Source organism: Sparassis crispa (genome assembly GCF_003851025.1).
Source record: "Sparassis crispa DNA, contig_000005F, whole genome shotgun sequence".
Classification (NCBI taxonomy): Eukaryota; Fungi; Basidiomycota; class Agaricomycetes; order Polyporales; family Sparassidaceae; genus Sparassis; species Sparassis crispa.
This window is the reverse complement of record NW_020939752.1, coordinates 697,440-722,210: the sequence shown is the minus strand read 5'-3', so window position 1 is coordinate 722,210 and position 24,771 is coordinate 697,440. Positions and strand designations below refer to the sequence as shown.

General features: G+C 51.5%; 10 protein-coding genes across 10 annotated transcripts; 4 read left to right on the top strand and 6 right to left on the bottom strand.

The window, feature by feature from the left end:
* Positions 1 to 2,013: 2,013 nt before the first annotated feature.
* SCP_0602680 (hypothetical protein) lies at positions 2,014 to 2,367 on the bottom strand (the record flags this gene model as incomplete). Its single annotated transcript, XM_027759402.1, has 1 exon — positions 2,014 to 2,367. The coding sequence occupies one exon, from the start codon at positions 2,365 to 2,367 to the stop codon at positions 2,014 to 2,016; it is 354 nt and encodes a 117-aa protein (XP_027615203.1).
* Positions 2,368 to 2,506: 139 nt separating this feature from the next.
* On the bottom strand, positions 2,507 to 6,707 carry SCP_0602670 (predicted protein; the record flags this gene model as incomplete). The annotated part of the gene is made up of 2 exons (XM_027759401.1): positions 2,507 to 6,341; positions 6,421 to 6,707. 2 exons carry the CDS (start codon positions 6,705 to 6,707, stop codon positions 2,507 to 2,509), a joined length of 4,122 nt encoding a protein of 1,373 aa, XP_027615202.1.
* Positions 6,708 to 8,845: 2,138 nt separating this feature from the next.
* On the bottom strand, positions 8,846 to 10,002 carry SCP_0602660 (acyl-CoA N-acyltransferase; the record flags this gene model as incomplete). Its single annotated transcript, XM_027759400.1, has 4 exons — positions 8,846 to 8,970; positions 9,023 to 9,786; positions 9,847 to 9,886; positions 9,936 to 10,002. The coding sequence occupies 4 exons, from the start codon at positions 10,000 to 10,002 to the stop codon at positions 8,846 to 8,848; spliced, it is 996 nt and encodes a 331-aa protein (XP_027615201.1).
* Positions 10,003 to 10,627: 625 nt separating this feature from the next.
* On the bottom strand, positions 10,628 to 12,834 carry SCP_0602650 (Serine/threonine-protein kinase gad8; the record flags this gene model as incomplete). Its single annotated transcript, XM_027759399.1, has 11 exons — positions 10,628 to 10,807; positions 10,867 to 10,909; positions 10,964 to 11,175; positions 11,228 to 11,334; positions 11,387 to 11,490; positions 11,550 to 11,676; positions 11,741 to 12,086; positions 12,146 to 12,278; positions 12,338 to 12,560; positions 12,616 to 12,756; positions 12,810 to 12,834. The coding sequence occupies 11 exons, from the start codon at positions 12,832 to 12,834 to the stop codon at positions 10,628 to 10,630; spliced, it is 1,641 nt and encodes a 546-aa protein (XP_027615200.1).
* A 1,713-nt stretch (positions 12,835 to 14,547) lies between these two features.
* On the bottom strand, positions 14,548 to 15,587 carry SCP_0602640 (Putative glutamine amidotransferase-like protein; the record flags this gene model as incomplete). Its single annotated transcript, XM_027759398.1, has 4 exons — positions 14,548 to 14,895; positions 14,967 to 15,103; positions 15,216 to 15,308; positions 15,365 to 15,587. 4 exons carry the CDS (start codon positions 15,585 to 15,587, stop codon positions 14,548 to 14,550), a joined length of 801 nt encoding a protein of 266 aa, XP_027615199.1.
* An 866-nt stretch (positions 15,588 to 16,453) lies between these two features.
* Positions 16,454 to 19,145, top strand: SCP_0602630 (Probable urea active transporter; the record flags this gene model as incomplete). The annotated part of the gene is made up of 14 exons (XM_027759397.1): positions 16,454 to 16,597; positions 16,653 to 16,745; positions 16,798 to 16,901; positions 16,958 to 17,122; positions 17,186 to 17,423; positions 17,478 to 17,548; positions 17,605 to 17,854; positions 17,908 to 17,964; positions 18,026 to 18,103; positions 18,155 to 18,328; positions 18,384 to 18,470; positions 18,531 to 18,776; positions 18,833 to 19,021; positions 19,080 to 19,145. 14 exons carry the CDS (start codon positions 16,454 to 16,456, stop codon positions 19,143 to 19,145), a joined length of 1,962 nt encoding a protein of 653 aa, XP_027615198.1.
* A 1,529-nt stretch (positions 19,146 to 20,674) lies between these two features.
* SCP_0602620 (hypothetical protein) lies at positions 20,675 to 21,089 on the top strand (the record flags this gene model as incomplete). Its single annotated transcript, XM_027759396.1, has 3 exons — positions 20,675 to 20,697; positions 20,745 to 21,034; positions 21,082 to 21,089. The coding sequence occupies 3 exons, from the start codon at positions 20,675 to 20,677 to the stop codon at positions 21,087 to 21,089; spliced, it is 321 nt and encodes a 106-aa protein (XP_027615197.1).
* A 279-nt stretch (positions 21,090 to 21,368) lies between these two features.
* Positions 21,369 to 21,860, top strand: SCP_0602610 (hypothetical protein; the record flags this gene model as incomplete). The annotated part of the gene is made up of 3 exons (XM_027759395.1): positions 21,369 to 21,479; positions 21,535 to 21,648; positions 21,711 to 21,860. The coding sequence occupies 3 exons, from the start codon at positions 21,369 to 21,371 to the stop codon at positions 21,858 to 21,860; spliced, it is 375 nt and encodes a 124-aa protein (XP_027615196.1).
* Positions 21,861 to 22,799: 939 nt separating this feature from the next.
* SCP_0602600 (hypothetical protein) lies at positions 22,800 to 23,425 on the top strand (the record flags this gene model as incomplete). The annotated part of the gene is made up of 4 exons (XM_027759394.1): positions 22,800 to 22,910; positions 22,965 to 23,111; positions 23,165 to 23,230; positions 23,288 to 23,425. 4 exons carry the CDS (start codon positions 22,800 to 22,802, stop codon positions 23,423 to 23,425), a joined length of 462 nt encoding a protein of 153 aa, XP_027615195.1.
* Positions 23,426 to 23,749: 324 nt separating this feature from the next.
* Positions 23,750 to 24,668, bottom strand: SCP_0602590 (hypothetical protein; the record flags this gene model as incomplete). Its single annotated transcript, XM_027759393.1, has 3 exons — positions 23,750 to 23,924; positions 23,987 to 24,025; positions 24,076 to 24,668. 3 exons carry the CDS (start codon positions 24,666 to 24,668, stop codon positions 23,750 to 23,752), a joined length of 807 nt encoding a protein of 268 aa, XP_027615194.1.
* Between the last annotated feature and the right edge of the window lie 103 nt (positions 24,669 to 24,771).

Sequence of the window (24,771 nt, the reverse complement as noted above, 5' to 3'; positions counted from 1 at the left end):
CCAACAACATTCTATGTCAGCCTGAAAAAATCACCATGATGTCACTAGTGTTGTTGGGTATAATTTCCACTAATAGGTCATGCATTGGGTAGAAGAAATGTCCCCGTGCATGAACTTGATCACGTACAGTGTTGCTAAGAATGTGCACCTCTGCCTGACACCAAACTTGTGCAATCTTCTTGTGCAGTCAGAGCTCATGTGTAGTGATCAGAAACAGGCACTAATACTTATGAAAACATGCAACAGAGCACGAAATTTGAGTTGCAGTAGCATGGTGCCCGAGCCATGGAGAATGCTTATGTCAGGAATGCCATTTGTGGCAGTCATTTGCCATATTGGGTAGGCACATGACGCGGGGCCGCCCGCGCCGGTAGGTTAGGTTTTTCAAACTCCGCTAGGACCTAACTGCTACCACTATAGCTAGACTGCCTTTTGGATTGTATATATAAGTGTCTAATAGCTAGTGACGCGCTAGTCTCCCGTAGGCAGACTACGAAATAATCCCTATGAGTGAGGGAGGGGACGGAATCATATAGGTCTGCTTCAATACGCGCTAGTGTTGCGTAAGAAACTCAAGGCATGTTATTAACGTTAGGTTTATAACATGTTAGGTCCCAGAGGTATTTGACACCATGTTTTTAACGTTTAAAACATGTGGTCACATGACCTATTTTTGCGTACTATAAACTGTAGATTTCTCCATTTTTGCGTCTGTTCTGGAGGCTGCAGAAAAGATCGGAGGGCCCGTACGTATTCCTGGTCTCGTACCCCGACGTGAGCGAGTAACGCACCCCACCGCCGCCCTTGCTCTGACGTCTGAGGCATTTCAACCGTGACACCCCCCCTTGCTCTTATCAGCTCTAAGCGAGATTATCTGAGCCTTCACCATCAATCATCCTGCCTTTTCGGGAAGGCGCAGAGACTCGATGTTGAGATTCATACTCAACTTTTGAGAGTGTTGCTGGCGAGGAGGCCATGTGATCATGCAGAAATATAAAAGTGATGCAATATGAGCTTCCTCGCAAGAGGAATAAGTAGGATTGAGACACCTCTGTGAGAAACCAAGGAAAGTAGAGTCTGCAGTTAGTTCATGTTTTCTGCGGCCGCAATCACTCATATAATTCATTAAACCACATGTACGTTGTCAAGATAGTATTTCTATGCTAATTACAAAGAATGAATACTACAACAGTGGGTGTACGCGGTGATATCATGGCTCCAAAGGAAGCATAGAGGAATTGCCAATTTAGGCAGGACAATTGATGGCACGGGCTCAGATAATCTCGCTTAGGGCTGATAAGAGCAAGGGGGGGTGTCACGGTTGAAATGCCCCAGACGTCAGAGCGAGGGCGGTGGTGGGGTGCGTTACTCGCTCACGTCGGGGTACGAGACCAGATATTCCTACTCTACTACTCGATGATCCCATATCCTACCAGTGGAACTGTCAGCCTACATTTGAAGACCTGTTTGTTACCTGTTCTCTTAAGCCCCACTCGACCAAAAGGACATGAAATCTGAGAACTGTTAGTGGCTGTCAAGTTGTAGTAGAGCACTCGACCTCAATTAGTAATAAAGTCGCAATATGCAGACCTTGTAGGGAACTCAAATAACAGGACAGAAGAGCTGGGCAACACAGCTAGAGTCCAGAAGTGAGTCACTAAATAATATTGAGGACAAAGTACTCTACTCACCTAGAGTCCAGAAGTGAGTCACTGAGGACTCAGAGTGGACTCTAGGGGGTTTATATCTACCTAGAGTGTGGCTATACAAACCTGTGAGTAACACAGGATTGTGGCTATGAACATAGGCAGGCATAGCTATGCATAGCTTCTACATAGCAGTGCATAGCACAGCCTGATCAATAGGTATCTAGGTGTACAGCATCTTGCATTGCTTTGAGTCTAGACACTTAAGAGACTGATGGATTATCTAATTTAACACTCCCCCTTAATCCAACGAGTCTTCCCTCTTCAACAGAATGCAAGAGCTCCACATACCTCCCCCTGAACCCACTCATTCCACTACATCCCAATGTTCCTCGTCGCACAATTTAGACTTGAATGGATGTTCGGCTTCCATCTCGCTCTCACGCAGCATCATAGATGCAAGGTCGTCCAACTCATCGAACTGCTGAGTGGTGAAGTGCAGTGAGTGTCGCCGAATGTGAGCGCGAGGTGGCATAGCTGGGTGAACAAGCATGTGATGAGTCGGTTGATTGGATGCCGGAATGGTAATGCGTTCCAATTCGATGTCGAGTGGGGGTGGTGCTGGCCAGATACGGGTGATGGCATAATAAAAAGAAAGAAGGAGAATGGCAGGGAAGAGCGCCCCTGCAGTAATAAGAAGGGCAATGGCGAAGGTTTTCATAGTGGTGGAAGGGGCAAAGAGATGATTTGAACCGCAGCAGTGAGAGTGGTATATGTGGCAGACAGATGATCCGAGAAAACACCGATCCGACAATGTCCGAGTTATATGCTCTATCCGGCAAGATCCGGGTTTTTGACGATTAGATCCTCAAGCCCATCATCTCGTGGCAGTAGATAATCTTTGCCGCTGGCAAGGGCTTTGTCAAAATGTCCGCTATCATCTCTGCAGTAGGAATATATACTGGTGCAATTCGACCTGCCTCCACGGTGTCTCGAAGCCAGAAGAAGCGCAGATCCAAGTGCTTCATTCTGCCATGATGTTCTGGATTTTTAGAGACACTGATTGCAGACTGATTGTCCATGTAAAGTGTAGAGGCTTTGGACACTGTATACCACAGTTCTGTGAGAAGATTACACATCCAGAGGATTTCCTTTCCTGCTTCAACTGCAGCAATGTACTCGGCTTCTGTGGTGGATTGGGCAATAAGGGACTGAAGCTTGCTACTCCAGCTAATAGCACCTGTGCCCACTTTTACAAGGTAACCACCAGTGGAGCGACGGTTATCCCTCTCACCACCAAAGTCTGAGTCCGTGTAGGTTAGGAAGAACTCCTTTACATCACTAGGACCATAGTGCAGCCTTAAGTCCATTGTGCCCTTCAGATAGTGGAAGACATGCTTCACAGCAATCCAATGTGCAGGACCAGGATTGGCACTAAAACGCGCAAGACATCCAATGGCAAACATGATGTCTGGACGAGTGGTGATGGCCAAATACATCAGTGCCCCTACAGCACTGAGATAAGGCACTTTGTGCATATATTCTGCCTCTTCCTGTGTCTGAGGTGCAAGGGCCTTTGAAAGCTCTGCTCCAGGATCCATAGGAGTGCTGACAGACTTGCAGTCAGAGAGACCATAACGCTCCAGCATATCCACTATATACTGGCGCTGTGAGAGTGAAATGGTATGCTTTGCACGGTCTCTTTTGATGTCTATGCCCAGCAGAAACTGGGTAGATCCAAGGTCTCGGAGTTTAAAATATGACTTTAACTCCTTGACAGTGTCATCAAGTGCCTTCTTGGACTTTGAAGCAAGTGTCATATTGTCTATAAAGACTGGGACAATAATGCGCACATCTCCCCTAATGTACACATAGATGCTTCTGTCAGACTGAAGACGAGTGAAGCCCATTTTGGTGAGCACCTCATGAAGCTTCTTGTTCCACTGGCGTGCACCTTGCTTCAAGCCATAGAGTGACTTATTTAGCCTGCAGACCATTTCTGGACTATCCTGGTGAAACCCCTCAGGTTGTTGCATGTAGATCTCTTCCTCCAAGTCTCCATTTAGGAAGGCAGATGAGATATCCACAGAGTGAAGTTCTAGATCCTCTGCTGCAGCAAGAGCTAGAATAAGGCGCAATGCAGGTTGACGGAATGTGGGAGCAAAGACTTCTGTGTAGTCAAAGCCAGGGCGTTGACTGTAACCCTTGGCGACTAATCTGCCTTTATAGCGCTCTACAGAACCATCTGCATTGTGCTTCACCTTGAACACCCAGCCTGAGCCTATTGCCCTTTTGCCTGGTGGCAGTGGAACAATGTCCCATGTGTTATTGGCCATTAGAGACACAATCTCTTCATTGGCTGCTTGCTGCCACTTATCAGCATCAGGACTGCCCATAGCCTGTTTATAGGTCCGAGGGTCTGCTCCAGCAGATAGACCAGCAAACTGGACTTCAACAAAGTCAGCATCTGCATCTATCACATCCAACTCATCCTCAGACTCTGCATCCTGCATAGGTGGTGGTGAAGTTCGCATTTTCCAGGTGGGCCTAATGTTGCGAGGTACCCGGCACTGAGCAATTGGACAATGATCTATAGGTTCAAATGGAGGAGGAGTTGGAACTCTATGATGCTCTGAAGGATCTGGTGGTGGTGGAGTTACTGGATGCTCAGGTGCAGGTGGTGCAGGTGGTGCAGGTGGATCAGCTTCTGAAGCAACTGGACCGGGTATAGGATTTGGCACATGTGCACCATCTCCCCCTAAATCCTGTCCAGGTACAGGTGCTACAGGTAGAGGAATAATGTCTGCAGGTGGAAATGACATAGGGGGTGGAGGAGGAATATCAGGAGTGCATTTGAGGCCAGGGAAGTAGCGCTCATCAAAATCAGCATGTTCTGAGATTATAGTCTTTTTGGTGTCAGGATTGTAGAACTTCCACCCCTTGTATCCTGCAGGATAACCAATAAACACGCATTTCTGCATGTGTGGTCCCAGACCTGTACGCTGATCCTTCTGCACATGCACATAGGCAGTACAGCCCCAAACACGAAGATGGCTGACATCTGGCATCCGCTTGTACCACAGCTCATAGGGAGTTGCACCCTTTACCACTGCTGTAGGCAGACGGTTCCAGACATGCACCATAGATGCAATGCATTCTTCCCAGAAGGAAGGAGGCAGTTTAGACTCTGCTAGCATAGCAGTGATGTCATTGTCCATTGTGCGATTAGCTCGCTCTGCAACTCCATTCTGCTGTGGTCTATTGCGCGTGGTATGTCTGCGCTCAATCCCTGCCTCCTGAGTAAACTGTATAAAGGCATTGGACATGTACTCCCCACCCTTGTCATCCTGGACAGCCTTGATTTTTGCTTCAAGCAGATTTTCAGCATAAGCTTTATACTGCTTGAAAGCATCAAAGGCTTCACTCTTAGCCTTTAGCAATAGCACAACCCTGAATTGGCTGTAATCATCTATGAAGGTGATCCAGTACCGATATCCTGAGTGTGTACACACAGGCAGAGGTCCATGGACATCTGTGTGAATTAATTCTAGGGGTTTGGAGGCATGACTGTCCGATGTAGGGAAGGAATTGGCATGCATTTTACCGGCCAGACATGGTTCACAAATGGGGTCAGGCTGCTGCTTTGAATCCAGCATAAGACCAGTCACTAGCTTCTCTCTAATCATCTTTTGGACATCGGTATAGTTGTGATGAGCAAAGCGATGCCAGAGATTTAAATCAAGAGGGACTGTGGTTATAGCCTGTGCAGACTCTGGAGCTGGTTGTACAGTTCCATTAAGAAAGGCAGTGTAGTTCTCTGTGATAGAGGCAACAAATAGAGTCTGACGAGAGTGAAGGAAGGTCATGAACTTGGACTCTATGTGAATTCTGAAGCCTTTCTGATGAACTAAATACAGACAAGAGAGGAGATTGTTCCTGAGCCTTGGGACATGCAGCACCCTAGTGAATTCCACAGGCCTGACTGCTTTCCCTGCAATCACTGGATTAAATACAACTGTTCCCACCCCAGCAGATATGACAATGGTGTTATCAGCGAGTTTGATTGGAATGACCAAAGGTTTGTAATTTCTAAGCCAGTGGTGATGAGGTGTCATATGAGAAGTGGCGCCTGTGTCTGCATTCCAGTCAAAGTCAGCATCAAGCTGAAGTGGGTCAGAGAGACTTGCTTTGCCAGCAGACTCTGTGACAGTGGTAGGGTCAACCTGAGTGGTATTCTGGGTGACAGCAGCAGCAGCAGTAGCATTTGCCTTGTTTCCACGCTTAGAGCGGTGCTCTTTGCGATTTTCCTTGGCTTTCTTTGAAGCATTCTGGAAAGCATAGCAATTGGACTGTGTGTGTCCTTTGCCCTCACAAAAATCGCAGGTGAGCTGTGAGGAGGAAGCAGTGGTGAGTGCTTGATCTGCTTTGGGAGAGGAAGTGGTGCAATGATGACGATTGATTTCCTCTGTGACAAAAGCCTGGGTGACAACATCTTTGCTCAGGATATCACGCTGAAGTAGCGCAGAGGTAAAAGTGCCATATTCCTCCACAGGAAGAGCACGAATCATAGCCATGGAGGTTAACTCTTCATCCAGCTTTGTCAGATTAAAGTCATTAGGGCGAAGGTCTTTAACACGCTGCATGGCAGCATTAACCTTATTGACAAGCCCTTGAAGTGATTCCTCTGGTTGCTTTCTGATGGAGAAGACATTCATAAGCATTGAAACGCGCTCCAGGTTTCTTCTGCAGATGAACAGCTGCAAGCTGTTCCCACATTTTGATAGGGTCATCCACCACACCAGCAAAGTGAGTGCGCTGATCTGGTTCCACCGTCAAATAGATTTGACCAGCTGCTTTCTCTGCATTGGCCTCCCAAGTGTCTAGCTTGGTTTGCTCAGCTGCTGTAGGTGATCCAGAGAGCTTTGGCTGTGGAAGCTTGCCATTGACAAGTCTCCAAAGGTTTGCAGAGCGCAACCAGGCAGCCATTTCACCGCTCCAAGTAGGGTAATTGGAGTCATTGAGCTTGGCAAAGTTGAGAGTGTGGGTAGAGGTGGAAGACATGATGTGGAAAGGGGTAAAGGGTTGTGTGTGATTATGTCTGGTGCTTGAAAAAGTGCAGGATAGTCCTCAGGAGTGTGTGCAGGAAAGGAGGTATAGTAATTGTAACCAGTAAGTATTTACTAAACACCCAGTTGTACAACCGCTCAGGTCACTGGGATGATTACCAGGATGTTCCCAAGAAGGTCAAAGGCTGGCCCACTGAAGTGCACAGACCCAACAGTTGGTGTCTTTGTAAATAAAGGATATGCAGCACACTATAAGGACAAGAAAGGCACAGAAAAGTGACCAAGACAAAGCAACAGCACAGGGGCTAGAGCGCGGGGCTCATAACCTAATAAAGTCGCAATATGCAGACCTTGTAGGGAACTTAAATAACAGGACAGAAGAGCTGGGCAACACAGCTAGAGTCCAGAAGTGAGTCACTAAATAATATTGAGGACAAAGTACTCTACTCACCTAGAGTCCAGAAGTGAGTCACTGAGGACTCAGAGTGGACTCTAGGGGGTTTATATCTACCTAGAGTGTGGCTATACAAACCTGTGAGTAACACAGGATTGTGGCTATGAACATAGGCAGGCATAGCTATGCATAGCTTCTACATAGCAGTGCATAGCGCAGCCTGATCAATAGGTATTTAGGTGTACAGCATCTTGCATTGCTTTGAGTCTAGACACTTAAGAGACTGATGGATTATCTAATCTAACAATTAGGCCTTGTGAGCAACCCCCGCATGCCGTGGCCGAGTACGCTATAGGGGAATCCGACGCGACGTGACCATTGGCGCTGGACTTATTGACATAGGCATTTTGGCCTTATGTATTTAACATGTTTTAAACATGACAGTTTTACACACAACACTAATACGCGCCCCCTTAGCCGTAGTACACGATTTCACTCGTGATGAGCCATGCCGAAGGGATGCTGGTGATCCGGCAATGTGCCGGCCGCGGTTCCTGACTGAAAACGGCAGACGTTTTCTTGACGCGCTCTCCCTGCTATGGTGTGTTTTACGAGATACTGAAGTTTAAAAGGCTTGAACACAGTGCAGGGATGCTCTGGTTCAGTTCTGTGACAACCAGGGATTACTATTGGTGTGGGCCATAGGGAGAGATGTTGCAACATAGTAGATTAACATGTTCTCTGTCACCCCTCCCAGTTTGCAGGTACCTGCGACCTCCTCCGAGTCTGTTGTACCACCAGTTCCTGCACTTTGCAGTTCGGAAGGATGAGCCTACCACTGTGCATGCTGGTCTGTCCCATATGCTCGTCTCCGGGTTTTCGGACAACACCTCTGCGCGCGACGCGTCGTGGATGCCAGATCTATGCACGCGTTTCTGAGATCAAATTTTCGGAACATCCCGAATTCGTGTACTGCGGTTTGACCCAGGACCCTGGATAATCCCCCCGAAGGTCGTCGCCAAAACCCCCCCAATTTACAAAAATCTGTCCGGCCCGTTTTTGGCCGGTTTAGGGAGTTTTTTGTCCGGAAATAGCGACATCCTCGCTCTGGGGACGTCCATTTTAGGCAATTTGTGGCTATTTTTAGCCTTTTTCGGCTTTTTCCGGCGATTTTCCGGCGATTTTTGCCCCAGAACAGTTCCATGTCCGGATAGTACGACGGCTACATGGTCCTTAGGGGGTCCATTTGTCCGGACATGACGACGGCATGAGGTCGATTTTCGCAAAAATCTGTCCGGATTTGGCGACGACCTTTGTGGGGATTATCCAGGGTCCTTTTGACCCTCGCCAATTGAAGCAGACTAGTGACGCGCTGGCATCAGACTATGACTCGGAGGGGTCACTGGCAGTCGGTCCTTCCACTTCTCTGATTGAATGAAGTGAGCACCCTTGATAATTTAGTACTGAAAGTCGAACACATGTACAATATCATCCATCGCGTTATATATTAATGAGTGCTCAATCCAAAGTTCGTGAATGAAGACGGTGGAAGGGTTGTCGCGGTACTTTACCATAATCGCGTTCGCGCATTGGCTTGTTTGTAACCGCAGTTACGTAGATTTAGGTATGTTTTGGGGTTTTTAGACGCTATACCAGCCTCACGGATGAGTTACAAGATCGTCAAGCTGGCAAAAACGACATCCCGGCATAGTGTGGTATAGACCACTCGGCTCGTTCCATTACTCGCGATAGCCTACCCGGTTGCAAGCGAGCCAGAACTCGCTGCTGCCTTCTTCACACCATCCCAACGGACCGAGGTCACATTCGGCGCATAACAATAACTTCAAACGCTTGTTCGTCGAAGCTGAAGAGATTGCGCTCAAACATGAAGTAGCACATGTTACCAGTAGACTCACTATCGGATTTTACGGCACGAGAGAACCCAATGTTCTCAAACGCCATCGCGTTCGGCGTGACGCGCCACCAGTGCATCAGGTTAGGTGGGGCTGCAAGGGGCGGTAGCGCGCTATGAGGCGGGTTTTCTGGCGGCTCCAGCCGTAAGCTCTCGCGCTCGACCAGGCTAGCTACCCCGCTCTTGAGTATGACACTACCGCACCCTTCTCTCGGGCACAACAGATCGAACTTATTTTCTGACGCATCCGCGACGTCCTGTACACCCCCCGGAAAAGCAGTGAGCAGCCGCGCACGAAGTCTCGCACGCGTACTCGAGCTCTGGAGCGCCTCCCACAGACCGACCGGAATCACCTGTTGGGGCTCCTGCGGCGGCGCGGGGGTGAGGAGTGTCTGCATCTCGAACCACGGGCGAGAGCCATGCACTACCGCACTCCTGCCGACCAGCTGAAAGCCTGCCTGCTCGTACAGGCCGAGTAGCTCCTCGTGCGCGATCAGCAGCACGCGCTCGTAGCCCGGCGTACACGCCAGGCGCGCGGTGTACTCCTTGAGCAGGCCGAGCGCTATGCCTTTCCGGCGGTGCCCTGGCCGCACGCAAACGGAATGCAGACATACGGAAGCCGCGCCGGGGACGTGGGTGGACATGGAGTCGTGCGTGAGCGAGGTGGATGGAGAGAGCGTCGAGCAAACGTAACCGATCAGCGTGCGGCCTCCTTCCTTGGACAGATATGCGCCGAGAAAGAGGTCGGGGGCTTGCGCTTGTCGATATCTTGGAAGTAATATTGTTCGGTTTATGGACATCCGTGTCAGGAAAAAAACGAACGCGCACCGGAATGTCTCCAGTGTTGCCGCTTCATCCTCCGGGTAGCCTGGACCAAATGTCAGGGACCCTCGGCAAGACTATCGCAGTCTGTGTACCTAGCGCTTCGATGGCGTATGCATCCTCCAGTTCTCTCTCATTGACGGGGTCGTAAAAGACAGACATTGTCGGAGTGAGTGCTGGTCGGCGTGATCGAGTCGGAAGTTAGGCGCCTGCAGTCTCAGACAGACAGTACTTCTGTCCTCGCGCGAACTTAAAAACCCCAAGTCAAGAGATTCAAAAAAGTACAATACATACTGCCTGCAAAACATGTACTGTAGTCCGTATGAAGTCGGCGATGCAATGCTAGCGCGTTAATTGACAGAGAAAGAGCGAGACGGAGAGACAAGGGCTACACAAGTGTCCATGCTGATGCTAGGAGTTTCTGTACGGTAGGGCTAGCCAATACGGAAAAAATAACCTGACAGCCAATCGACGGCGAACAAATGGTACCCGCGCGCTGCAGCTAATCCGGCAGCGCGCCAGAGGGGAATAATATACGAGACTCATGGTGCGGGGGTGCACTGAGCGGGGATAGGGATATATGGAGAGGAAGTGAGACGGCCTATGGAAACAAGATGTGGACGAGCAAAATGGGACAGCAACGACAGGATGCAGGTATAAGCAAGTGACGCGTCCGGGCGGATCGCAGGGTGCAGCGTCGGCTGCGACCGAGTCGAGCCGAGCGCGTACTCTATGACTCTGAGGCGCGTGAACGCATCTGGCACGCTCACGATGGTGGTGGCAGCGGTTAGCCCATCACGCTAGGGTAGCTGACGCTCTCGCTCAGGTACTCGTTCCCAGGGTTGTACGTGAACCCCCGGAACTGGTCCTGCACGGTCTCCGAGAGCGGCGTCGCGTCGACGTGCGAGTCCTGGGGCGCCTCTGCGGTGAACTCTGAATCGAAGTTGGCAACGTCCAGAACAGATTCCTGCAGCATGGGAAGGATAGGTCAAGAGTAGGAAGGCAATACCGTAGGAACACACTCACCACGCTGGGCTTGAACGGTGGCTGTATCTTCCTCGCGAGAAGTCTGGGAAGTGGAAGAGTGGTCAGCTGAGACCATATGCAACATCATGGCACGTACCGATACCAATCAATGTGCTTTGAGAAGAATGGGTGGCGCTTGATCTCCTCCGCGCCGCCGGCTCCCAGGCGTCTCGCTGGATCCCGTTGCAGTAGGCCTCTAATCACGTCCTTCGCATCCGGAGGCATGTCTGGAGGGAACAGTAACGGATCCTCCAGAATGCGCTGGTACATGGTGTTGACGTTCTCGTCGTAGAATGGTGGTAAACCGGTCTACAGAAGAAAGCATAAGGCCGCATCGAGAGAGAGAAAGTAAAAGACGGACCATCATCTCGTATAGCAATACGCCGAGAGTCCACCAGTCGACCGTCTTAGTGTACCCCTGGTTCTCGAGCAATTCTGGAGCGATATACTCTGGTGTACCGCAGAAGGCTAAAATTAAAGTCTTAGCCGTCGCCACTTAGTGCTGTGTGAGGCTGCGCACTATTTGTCTTCTCGGTTTCTGACATATTCAGCTTGCAGAGACCGAAGTCACACAGAGCGATATGCCCAGTATAATCCAACAAGATGTTCTCTGGCTTCAGATCCCTATGGTCGAACATCTTATCAATTTGTCGGATGACGCCGTTCCGGAGTAGATCTCGTACCTGTATACAACGTTGAAACCGTGCAGATGTTCAAGTGCACATAGCAGCTCCGCGGCGTAGAACCGGCTGCGCCCTTCATCGAACTTACCCTCGCGTTGCAGGTGATAGAAGAGCTCCCCGCCATTGACTTAATGACGATCACACCCTCGTCAATCTCACGATAACGCAACCATAGCCAAGAGCGGACTCACCAAAAGACATCACCAGGTATAACTTGTCGGGCGTTTGAAAGGAAAATTTGAGGGGGACGATGAAGGGGTTGTTGACGAGGGCAAGGACAGTGCGCTCCGCGAGGATATGCGTGATCTCACCTGGCCGCGAGGCGATGTTTGCCTTGCGAATCGTCTTGAGGGCATATATCCGCTGCGTGTCCTTTTTCCTGACCTGCATCACCTTGCCGAAGCTCCCCTTCCCGATGACCTTGAGCAAGTCGAATTGCTCAATTGTGAGCGACTCGTGACGTGCGGGTTTGAAGTCGATCTTGAGGTGAAAAGAACCGGAGCCCGCCGTTGCTTCGTACCATTGATCTGAAGAGTGCTAAATTCTCGAAATAAATCGAAAGTTTTGCGTTGAGCGATTACAGACGTCTTACGCACATGTCTGTCCAGAATGGGTGTGAGATCCACGCGGGCCATCAGCAAGTCATTACCCATATCATCTCGGCCCTGCACGCATTGGGCAGTGCGTAGATATGCCGAGACGGAGATATTGGACATACGCGAGACGTCGCTGTTTACACCGCAGTTAGCCGCGCCGCGAAAGCACGAAATTAGGAGCAGCAGGCTCACAAATCAACTCTGTATCTCCATTCAGGCTTGGACAGATCCCCGCCGAGCGCATCAATCAGGACCTCGTTTTTGTCGAACTCAAGTACGACGTATGGCAACCACCAGAATCGCCTCCGCTGCATGCTTTCGCGCTGCCCAGTTGATCTGCGAGCCGGAGAGTTTTCGAGAGCGGCTTGGATAACATCGGGCGTTTGTACGCCAGCTGGAAGGGATAGTCCGCGTCCTGAAATGTGTGGCGTCATAAGATGCAGCTTTGCTAGAAAATCGTAACCACGCACCAGAGAAAATGCGCACGGTGAGCATACCCGAGCGAAAGTTGCTGTCTAGGGCATCGGGGGGCTTTGGCGTCACCGAGCGGGAGGGTATTGGCGTGACAGAGCGGGAGATAACCCCGTTGTCCTTGCTGTCTTTCGACGACTCTGTGCTCTCGCTGTGAACAGGCTTAAAATGTAGGGAAAAATGTGATACACACTCTTTGAACCGAGCTTCCAGGACATGGTAGACGGCTGATGAGGGGGAAGATGCGCGCAAGTGGGGCGCTGCGCCCAACTTTATAGTGAGCGCCTTGGATGTGAGAGACGTCCGAGAGCGGCTCAAGGGATTTATTTGTAATTATAGTCCACATGGCTCTTTATATATTATCTCAAAATCTAATCTCCTCGACTCTGTTTCCCTCCGCCGTCTCCGTCCACCCCTTCTCCGTCCTCATCTTCCCGACTTGCTCCACGAAGCTGACGCTCAATTGGTTGCCTTTGGTCGCTCGAGAACGAGCTGGAAGCATATGACCACCGGGACAGGTGCTTGAGCCGCGCCCAATCACTTTGATGCCGCGGCCGGACAACAACGCGTGCCCTACTCACTCGGCGACGTCGACTTTATCTCACCAAGAACACACGGTCTACTCCGGTGCATATACATACCTGGCAACTGGTGAATTGTCAGGTCTCCGAACGTTCAGCAGCTAAATTAGTCTCCGGGTGTGTTCCTGTCTCGTCAACTATAGGGGCCTGCTTTACCTTGATGAGCGTACGCCGTGTCGTGCCCGTTCCCCACGGAGTTAGCCCTCTGACAACTCGCCAATGCATGCAGCTACAGAACGAACCCTGTCGCTACTGCGCGGGCCTTCCATCATCTGCCTTCGAGACGACGCAGTTTCGGCGCCGCGGTGGCGAGCAACACGACCTGCTTCCCGTCCATTTCAAGCATGGTGTACTCGTCTCTTCGCCGCCCGCCGTCCAACTGCCATCATGATCGCTCTCAAGTTTCATCTGCGAAGTGTATCGACACCTTCTCTCGCAGTATTCCGAACGTCGGACTCGCGGTGTGCACTCCCCGACCCTTAGCCTGTGAAATTTCCTCGAATAAGTACACTCATCCGTCGGTCTTGCGTTGGATTGTGCCCAAGGCTTATCCGTACGCATCGTTCATGAACTGCTGCATCTCGCATGACCTTGTGTGCTCGTTTTGCTACGACTTTGTGCGTTGTTCTCCGCCATAACCTAGAATAGCCCTAGGCTGTCGGTCTTCAGAGAGATGTATCGAGCGCGTCGTCTCGCGCATTGTCCCTGTGTACAAATTCACCGTCTTATTTTTAAAAAAAATCTTATGACCCAGGCCGCACCAGGTCATCTGTCTTCTGAGAAGTTGAGTCGTGCTGGATTCGCAGCCTGCCATTCTGTGTGATTCGACATAATCTGTCCATGTCTTGGGTCTGGACAAACGCGTGATAGCCGATACTGCATGTGCACGAATCGCTGTTTTTGTCCGCTATCGCCTGTCCAGTTCTCAGACAGTCATCGTCCGTTATCCGCTCGGAGAGCTACCCATGCAACGGGCGTCCGCTCCAAGACGGGTGTGCAGAGATTTACTGCTGCTGCAGGTGTCGTCGGGAACCATTTTCTCGTGCCAAGTCAGTTCCTGGCACTGTATTGCGTTGTATGTAGGCTCATACCACAGCCTTTGCGGAGGTCGGTCAAATCTTCGGATAGATTCCAGCCTGCTACAGGGCAGTATCTGCTTTGGATGATGACCCGGACGATCGATGTTCGTATCTTCGTGGCGGACAAGACAGCCTCGAGTCGATGTACCGGATAATAATAGCCATAAACATTCCTGAGGTCCAAGATACGCGTGACGGTATTGTAGGTATGTGGTCCAGATCGAGATACAAGCCAGTCTCTTCAGTGGGAGTTGCTCGACGGTTCTGTGTCCTATATCTGGGAGCGAGCATCGCGTACGCCAAGGACTGCCCAGATAAACTTACCCACGACGCTAACGCCATCATTCCGCCACTCTGCCCTCTTCTGCGCGTCCTTGACAATCTCCGCGCTCAGGACGCCCGTGGACGAGCGCGTGTTGATAATCTTCTCCGAGATGCGCTGCGTGAACTCAGGGTGGCCCTGCACGGTGAATATTTGCACGTCCACGGCGCTCGGCCGGGCGGGCGCGCCAGCGTAGAAGCGCACCATGCCTTGATTTGGTGCGACGGCGGTCGATCCGAGGAGGAGACATGAAGGCGGTAATTCGGGGACGTGGTCGCGGTGCATCTGTTGGATATTCTGTACGGGCGTCCGCGGGGGTGCGAGGGGCAGTTAGCCTGCGCAGGTGACATCGGATATGAAGTACACACTAGGGTAGGAACGCCGAAGAGCTGCTTTCCGATGTCGCTGAGCGAAACCTCGGTAACGCCGACCTCCCAGTTCCCGCTGTTAGGTACGCATTCACCGCCCAGCGCGCGGGCGATAATCTGATGGCCGAAGCATATTCCTGCCAGAGAGACGGAGAAGTAAAACGAATGTCAGAGATTACCACGGAAGAGAGGCGGAAGCGGAAGCGGAAGCGGAAGCAGCGCAAGGTTCTCGAAATCGCGAAGACGCACCGATGAGCTTGACCTGGGGTTTCTCCTGAGCGACTGAGGCGACGAACGAGACGAGTTTGTTTATCCAATCCAGATTCTCGTAGGCGGAGGCCGCTAATGAGATCACAATGAGCGACTGGGTTTAGTGGGGTGGCCGCCAAGGAACGGACCAGATCCAGTAAGAATTATGCCGTGATAGTCATCGATGTTTGGAGGGTATTCTTGTTTGTTGCGTACGTCGTACGAGTCCAGCGTGAATGTCACCGCTGAGATCTCGGGCAGTGATTTCTCGAGCAAGGCGTTGAATACGTCAGTGTAGTCTCCATCCTCCGCTACCACTGAAGGTATCGGGGTGTCACAGAGAAAAAGAGCGACGCGAATAGAGGACGACATGGGCGTCGGCAACAAACTGGTTAGGAGCAACTGGTGAATTCTTATCTCAGATCGAAAGCGGTGGCTGTTAATTACGTCAAAACAACAGATAAGCAACAACGATCGATAGCGTTTCTCCGGACTATCGCCAGTTCTCACACTTATAAGCGTTCTAAACCCTTTAAGAAACAGGCTTACTCATTTGTAGTCTTGTTGTGACAAGAATTACAACCGCCTTATCTATTAGCGATCGAAGCGCCACCACACGCGGTGTTGGCCGCCATCACCACAAGCCGTTTTTATTCTGTGTACCTTTCTAGCTCAAGAGCACATCACTGAGATATCATGCGCATAGGTTAGCATACACAGGTGCAACTCAGTAATATCCCTTGAGTAAAAATTCTGCAAGGCGGTCAAACAGTGAGTGCCTGATTTTTACTTTTGCGCATCCAAGCCTCATTTCTGTCTGCTTTCATCAGAGAGTTGTCCTTAGGAAGTGACTCGCCCGGCCTGCGCGCCAAGTCACCGCTTATCTACTCCTTGAGAGATAGGTATGGTTGGCCAATCAATTTCCTAGCTTTACTGCATGATAAGCAGAAGCCCAAGTAGAGATCGCGGGGCTCAAGCTCCATGTATAAATAATGACCGATTCGATTCGATTCTTTACCCTACTTCTTTCGACTTCTTTGTTGGAGTGCATCAACCTGCGACCGCGGTCCATTGAGAAGCGCACTTAGATCAAGCGTTACAATGTCTTCGGGGGGGCCAGTTTTGCCTCAAGGAGCCGGCTATGGTGTCGGCGAGTCTTTGAGGATCTTATCTACCGTTATCATTACAACTCATGTCCGTCTGCAGTTGTCGGAATCGGCCTGTTCTTCAGCGTGTTCATGCTGGGCCTGACGGCCATCCAAGCACGTTACACTGGCTTCTCTCCCAAGAACTCTGAGGAGTTCAACAGCGCTTCTCGGAGCGTCAAGCCAGGTCTCATTGCTTCTGGTATCGTTTCTGCATGGACATGGGCGGCGACGTTGGTGAGTCATATGTGCCTTTTGCTCTTGATATCTAACCGTTGACCGTCGTCTGTAGCTGCAATCGAGTGCTGTTGCGTATTCGTATGGTATCTCAGGTCCATGGTGGTATGGCTCGGGTGCTACGGTCCAGATCTTGCTCTTCGCACAGGTTCGTCGCGTCCATAGTCTTGTCGTGTGCCATACTGATTTCGTCACTGTAGCTCGCAGCCAAGTTGAAAATGAATGCACCGTACGCACACACGTGGCTTGAAATCGTCTCGGCGCGATGGGGAGTCGTTGCCCATCTGGTCTTCATGTTTTTTGGGTGAACAAGCCCTAAGCTGTGAAAGATCGTGACATTGACTCAAAGATTATTGCTAGTTTGGCAACAAACATCATCGTATCGTCCATGCTTATTCTTGGCGGATCTGCTACCGTGAACTCTTTGACGGGCATGAACACCATTGCCGCGTGTTTCTTGATCCCTCTTGGTGTGTCAATCTACGTCGTCGTCGGCGGGATGCGTGCGACGCTCCTTTGCGACTAGTACGCCGATCTCATGCCATCATTGTTGTGATGGTAGCTCTAACGTACAGACTCTGCCTCCAGCACACACACCAGCGTACTCTTCGCAATCATTTTTGTGTTCGTCTTCACGGTGTACTCCACGAGTGCCAAGATCGGCAGCTTCAGTGAGATGCACTCTCTGCTCGCTACCGCCGCCTCCCAGGCCCCCGTCTCGGGCAATGCGCACGGATCGTACCTTACCATGCGCTCTAAGAACGGTCTCATCTTCGGTGTCATCAACGTCATCGGTAACTTCGCCACTGTGTTCCAGGATCAGGCTGTAAGTTATCTCTACTACCTTGCCACTTATTCATACTGACTTATATACCATCAGTACTGGCAGCGGGCAATCGCGAGTCGCCCCGCTACGTGCGTGAAGGCATACCTTCTTGGTGGTCTCGCATGGTAAGCCTTCCATGCCATGAATACTGCACCGTGATGCAATCGATGTTATTCACAAGGTTTGCGATCCCCTTCATGTTCTCTACTACCCTTGGTCTGGCTGCGGTCGCGCTCCGCAATGACCCCTCCATGATGATGCTCACTCCGGAGGACGTGTCTGCGGGTCTCCCAGCGTCTGCTGCTGCCGCGGCGATCCTGGGCAAGTCTGGCGCCGTTGCCCTGCTCATCGTGCTGTTCTTGGCTGTCACGTCTGCGACGTCTGCCGAGCTCATCGCCGTCTCTGCTGTCCTGACCTACGACGTGTACAAGGTTAGCTCTTGTAACCTCAGACTGTAGCTACGTCTCTGAATGCTGTCGTGCAGAGATACATCAACCCCAAGGCAACTGAGGTGCAGATTCTCCGGGTGTCTCACTTGATGGTGCGTTTGTTGCATTTGTCTCCGATGCACATATAGAGCCACATGGTCGACCCATGTTCAGGTTATGTTCTTCGCTATCGTCATGGGTATTCTCGGATTGATCTTCTACTACATCGGTATCTCCATGGGTTGGCTTTACGTGAGTCGTCTCACCTACTTACGCTGACTGCTGATACTCATCTTTCCCTAGGACTTCATGGGTGTTGTTTTGGGATCAGCAGTTGTTCCCATCGCTACCTGTGTGACATGGAAGAAGGCCAACAAGTGGGGCGCCATCGGTGGTTCGGTAGCCGGCTTCTGCTGCGGCTTGATCGCATGGCTCGTCACCACGTCAAGCCTGAACAACAAGCTGATCAATGTGACTGTAAGTTCGCGGACGTCATCTTCCTGATTCCAGCTGATATACCTGTGCTCTGTAGACCAGCGGAGGTAATCTGGAGATGCTTGCTGGCAACCTCGCCTCGATCGGTGTTGGCGCAGTCATCACTGTCGCGACGTCGATGATCGTGGGTGTCCGCCTTCGCTTGTCGATTGAATAATTTGCTGATCACTATGCAATGTTCCAGTGGCCCGAGGACTTCAGCTTCGACCCCACTCGCGCAATCAACAATCCGACGTTTGTCGCGGACGAGAAGACCAGCGAGTCGCGGGCCTCGCAGGATGAGGTCGATGACAAGAAGGAGGCAACTGCCGCTGTTGTCTCGGAGCCCGTTATCTCGGCAGAGGAGGCTGCGCTGGAGGAGGCCAGAGAACTGGACCCCGTGGCGCTGCGCAAGTCGTTCAAACTCGCCGCGTGGTCCTCAGTAGCCCTGGTACGTCATACTTCTTCAGCACCGTCCAGCATATCCTCATCGAGGTCATATCTTAGACACTCATTCTGCTCATCATTATCCCTCTGCCGCTCTTCTTCGCGGAGACGATCTACGGTGTGAAGGGCCTCACGGCATGGGTTGTCATTGGGATGATCTGGACGTTCTTCTCCGCCATCTCTGTCGTCGTGTACCCGCTCATTGAGAGTCGCTCGGGATTGTTCCTGATCGTGAGGGGTATTATCAAGGTATGTGCGCCTTCCTAGTCACCCGAGCGTTCTCTGACGTTTGCGCTTTTCCTGGCAGGACATATTCAAGCCGGGAAGTGGAAAATTCGTCCACCATGAACATGTACCCTCCACAGAGGCGTAACGATATACTCTGAGAAGCTTCTAGCCTGAGCTCCATCTATACTACTTAGCAATATCCACGAATACCGAATGAATATACGGAACCTTTGGAGTGTATTTTCGCAGTGAAGTTAGAGAGAGGGACAGGTGAGCAACGTGGGCGTTTACGCATTTACGTCTACAGACTCGCACTTAACGTCCATCGATAGCTGCCATTACAGTAGCCGGTCGTGCAGACTTTCACTGTTGAAACGTTGAAAACGCGGCCAGTCGGAACTCCATGTTATACAAGTGTCTGCGTCATCGCACTCTTGGCTTTACCGAACCTGTTGTGCAATAGCCTAGAGGCTCTTTAACAGACCTGGGCCTGAGAGTTGACAGCGTGGGAGGGCAAAGCGACCTCCACCTTGACCCTTATCAGGATCTTCTGTTGCCCTTTGTCTTTCTGGTGTAGAATCCCGAACAGGAACCTCGACGCAAGACGTGTGTCCTCCAGCAGCTTCCATCAACCTCCGGAGGCACAGGCCCAAGTGGCGAATCATTCAATGTATTTACTCCCCAAAATATTCTGACTCACGTACGAATACTGTTCCTAGCTGACCGAATGAACCTGATGTCGGTGCTTGCAGCACATTCTCCGGATATTTACCTGTCTAGATCTCAAAATTCCAAACAGTCACGCATTATAAGCCATCGGTAATCCCATCAAGCTGGCGTTGAGTCATGAAAAGACAAAGTGGATACAGAATCCGGCTTTGTTAATTGTTCAAGTAATAGCTTGCTACTTGGAGCTGCCTTGCGTCGAGGTTGTACTTCAACGATGTTCAATCGTACAGAAATGGCGTGAGTTGTCTTCGTCCGTCGTGTTTCTGGTTGAGTGCCAGGAAACGTTTCTACTTCCAGGACATGTCTTTAGGGTGCGTGTCAAATTGGCTGGTGATGAACTCGGCGGCATTTATCGTCCGTCTCTCTTACCCTGAGCTATTTCATCTTAATGCCTGCGGCGGGTGGCTATCCTTGCCGCACGCACCTGATGGACATAGCACAACGCACCTAACAGGATTATCCCACCTCCGCGTAAAGTGTCAAACAATGACAGTGGATCTGAATGACCGTGCAGTAGCAAGCAAATCTTTGAGAACAACCTACTTTCCAGAACCGGCAACGCCAGCCGCACCTCGAATCCTACTTCTCCAACCACAGTTTTCCTACCCATCCTGCAACGACTACCAGGACTCTCACCTTCAGGAGGTATGCGCATCCTACACTGTTTCCTGCAAATCAAACCGTTCCAAGTTGACGCCACTATATCAGCACTGACCTCGGTGATAATGTCACCCTTCTGCTTCGCTTCACTCCCCAGACGCCCGACCTGTTCGTGAAGCAGTTTCCGATTGCGTGGAAGGACGTCTGCATTCCCCGGCTCGTTCTCCGACTTCGCCGCTGATCATTCCACCTTGTAGGGTTACCACCCTCTCTGCGAAAGGTATTTCTTTCTCCGTCTGCATCTAGGATGTTCATGCGAATGATGGTTCCGAAGGTCGTTCCATTATGACCGCTACTTATGTGAACACGTAAGTGCTTGTCCTTAGTCTGAAAGTTTAGGCTAATTCCTCTGTAGACTCGGCTTCTGTATGGCCCAGATTGGGGACAGTCAGTTTTCGCTGGCAACTACGTGCCCATCACCGTGGGTCATAGATGAACCTCAGGTTCCGTGCGCTGTCCTCAGTGACATCCTAGATTGGCCAACTGACTTCACTGAATGTCAACAACTCCGAGCGGCCTCCTACTTATTACTTCTCCGTGTATCTCGTGGGATGTCTCGGATGTCTGTGAGCTACTTGCTAATAAAATATTGCCAGGATCCTGCTCCCAGCGGAGGGAACTATGTGCTAGCTACCAATAAAACCGGTCAGCCCGCCAGCATTGGTTTTGGCTTCGTCGCTGACCTTGACCAGCCCAATGAGACAATGAACACGGCGATGCTCTTCACCAACGTTGGATACGTCCCCACACCACCTTGCGCTATGATTCTATCCACTGAACACTTCATCTCATGTGCAGCGACGGCATATCGGTGACGGGCAATTTCACGCCGGCCCTGCGGGCCTACATCGACCTTGACTACTAGGAGAACGAGCTGATCCGTGCAGACATTCAGAGTATGATGCTCGCGGACCTCGTTGGCTTGCAGCCGCTTACGACTATCCAGATCACGCATAACGACCGCAGGGGATGATCCGCCATGCAGCTCAACGATGATGCGGGCACTTTCGTGTCTGTTCCGTCTCTGCTAGCGTCGCCCTCCGCGGTGTCGGCGTCTTCCGTGCCGGTGGTGCGCTTCGACAACGGAAAGGTGCATTTTCATCCCCTGCGTGGCACGTCTTGGGCTGAATGCATGTACCAAGCAGAGGTCGTACTCTGGTGTTCTCGCGTTCTCCACATCGGACCACGTCGTGCAAGGTATTAAACACATTGCAGAGCAACTAATGGACAAGGGCTACCAGATCAAATTCACGTACAAGGTCTGCGGCACACTCTGTTGTTGTAACTCGCGCGAATCACGCTAATAATTTTGAGCATACAGGAAAATAGTACGGATGCCAATCTGGAGCTGACACTAGCCCGTACGGGACTAGCTGTGACCAGGCCGAGAAGGAAATGCCCACCGCGATCGACACGCAGCTCAACTCGAGCGAGCGCGCGCACATCAAGGCGCACAGCGTCGCGCCGATGATGGTCAGCGCCGGATATGCCGCTCACCGAAGGCCCACTCATAATGCCGTTGAGGTCACGGGTGGGACTCTGCGGGAAGACCTGCTTATCGTGAGAGAGATGAGAAACATTCTCGAAACTCTAGGAGAACCGGACACCTTGTGGCTGACGAACCACTCAGCTGACGCCGTCCACAGGAAGTTATCACCGGCGGGCAAAATGGCTACCTCATGGCCCAGTACGTTCCGCCCCACTCCAAGAACCGCCCTCTCTCTAGGAAGAGCTCTGCAGTCAGCTTGAAAGGTAAAGATTAGGCTCGGGACCTGCACAGTCGAGTAACGTTATAAAACATGTAAGTAGTCAGTGTTTGACAATGCTCAATAATATGAACGACATATTCTTACTTACCTACCACCGTCGTCCGAGTCTGTGTTGTTGATTTGGAGATACTACAAAACACACCTCGACTTTGATTAGTAGCTTCGGGTACACTGCGGGAATGTTTTGAGCTGTTCAAGTCATTGCCGCCGACTACCCAATCACGTCTTTTCCTACACTCGATGATTCCGTCACTTCTCCAATTCATTTGCATACTGCCGACTTGTGGGCGCCTGCCGTCTGATACCACCGTCGTCAAAATAATCGGCGTAAGCTGATCGAGCTGATCGTTTCCAACGGACATGGCGTCAGCTTACCGAGCTTAGGCAGAGGATTCGGCATGACATTGACATGGCCGGAGAAGCTGTTTCGCTGCAGGAGCCACAGTCACGGTGACGCTGGCCAGGAGCTATTTATTCACTCGAATCCCGTGCTACAGCTGCCCAGGATCCCACTGCAGGACTAGGGTGTAATTTCGTCTCCAATATTGGGTCTGAGGCGACGCCGCTCATCCGTTCTTCCCGTCCAGTATCCGCTCCCGCACCTAACCTAATATTTTGATTTCATCACCCATATCTGCGCCATGTCGAGCATCAAGCCTCCTTTCACCGCTGAGACAGCCCGCCAGAAGGTCAAAGTTGCTCAGAACCTCTGGAACACGCGCGATCCTGCCAGAGTTGCGCTTGCATACACGGTACGTCGTTGCATATAACGTCACATCATGCTACTTAACATGCGGCGCAGCCAGCCGGACACCATCTGGCGCAACAGGGCCGAGTTCATGCATGGTAGGGAAGAGGTCGTCAAGTTCCTGACGAAGAAGTGGGAGAAGGAGGACGGCTACGTCCTTAGGAAAGAACTCTTTGCGTTTCTGGATAACAAAATTGCTGTGCAGGTACGCCCGTTCGGCGTAGACAGTTTTCACAGGGCTCAGGCCTTAACGACTAGTTCTGGTACGAGTGGTACGAAAGCAAGGACGGACAGAAGCAGTGGTACCGCACGTACGGTCTAGAGGTGAGTAGAACGCACCTTATACTGTGATGTTTGACAATGCATTGTTGATTTGTGCAGGACTGGACGTTCGCCCCTGACGGTCTCATGCAGAAGCGCCAGATGAGTGGCAATGATGTTCCGCTCACTGAAGAAGAGCGATGGTTCAAGCCGGGCGTGGACATCGAGGCCGTCGAGCTCACAGACAAGCACTATTAGTGTAACAATATCGTCGTTAGTTATCGCAGCGAGTCACAGCATCGTGTTCCCACAAATGTACAGCTGCAAGTTGCGCAGGAGGAAGCCGATCTTGAAATTTATATTCACTTATCCTCATTTGTTCGTTGAGAACTATTTGTGAATTCCTGTGAAGGCCACGATAGGGATTTAGCATGGGAACGGGTAGTCCGCAGTCTCGCACAAGAAAGACTCATTATTTTGTGAGTTATACGTGGGGTATACAAGCCTTGCATCCCTGACCGTGCTAGGTGCGCATCTACTGTACGATCCCCTTTATTTAACGGTGGGATCGCATCGGAGGCCTCATCCCTGCGCAGAGAACAACGCGAGCTGCTGGTCTTTGTCTAGCCCCATGCGCCCTCGCCAGAACGGCGGGCAGAGTGGAGGCAGCTGGCCTTCGTGGGAGCCAGCACTTCCATGTCGCTCAAGGATCTCATCCAAGATACCAGGGACGTCTACTGCTTGCACAGTACCCAACCTGCAAACCTCGGGCATCTTGTTATGAGTCTCGACAACAGGGTTAAAGCTGAAAGCGCATACCAATCACCATAAGGGAACACCAGGACATTCGCCGCGTACCTACTTAAAGATTGGCTGAACATCGCAGAAACAGAAAAGATGGGACTGACTTATGCCCGCCAACATGCCCCACACATCCAACGCCGACCTCGTCCGCAATTCCGCGCCTCTCCACCTCCGCCTGCAGCGCCCGCGCAACCTCGCCCCCCGTCTCACCGCACCGGCAGTCGCGTGCGCCGTGCGTGCACACATATAGATGGAGGTCCGGCGCGCATCCACTAGGGCCCTGACCGAGCGCGTGCGCGCGCATCTGTGCTTCCACGGCGTCCAGGTTCCTGAGCGAGACCTCGGGCACGTCCAACCGTCGCTGGTCCGCAGTCCACACCGTCGCGGCGTACACCTCTGCTTCACCCTCGGCTGCGGCACCAGGGAGGCCCGCGTACGCATCACTCACGCGCTGCTCTGGCGACCACGAGAAGTTTACGAGGCCACCCCACTCGCGCGCCCGCATTGCGAGCGCACGATCCAGCGGCGACTTTGGCTTGGGTTCGAACGCGGACGGGGGACGATGAGTGTGCAAAAGGACATAGTTCCAATGTGGTCTAACCGTGCCCGCAATGGCTTGCTTTTGCGCTGAGGCGGTACCGAAGAACCGCAGCCCTCGTTTCAAGTTCGTGTGGGAGGAAGAGAGATGCCTGAACATAGTGGAATTGTTCAAAGACAGGTTGAAGAAGCTCTCAGCTGAGTGTAACTGTAAGGCACTCGTCCATGATGGAGCGGCGCCAAGTTGGAATATTTGGACCACA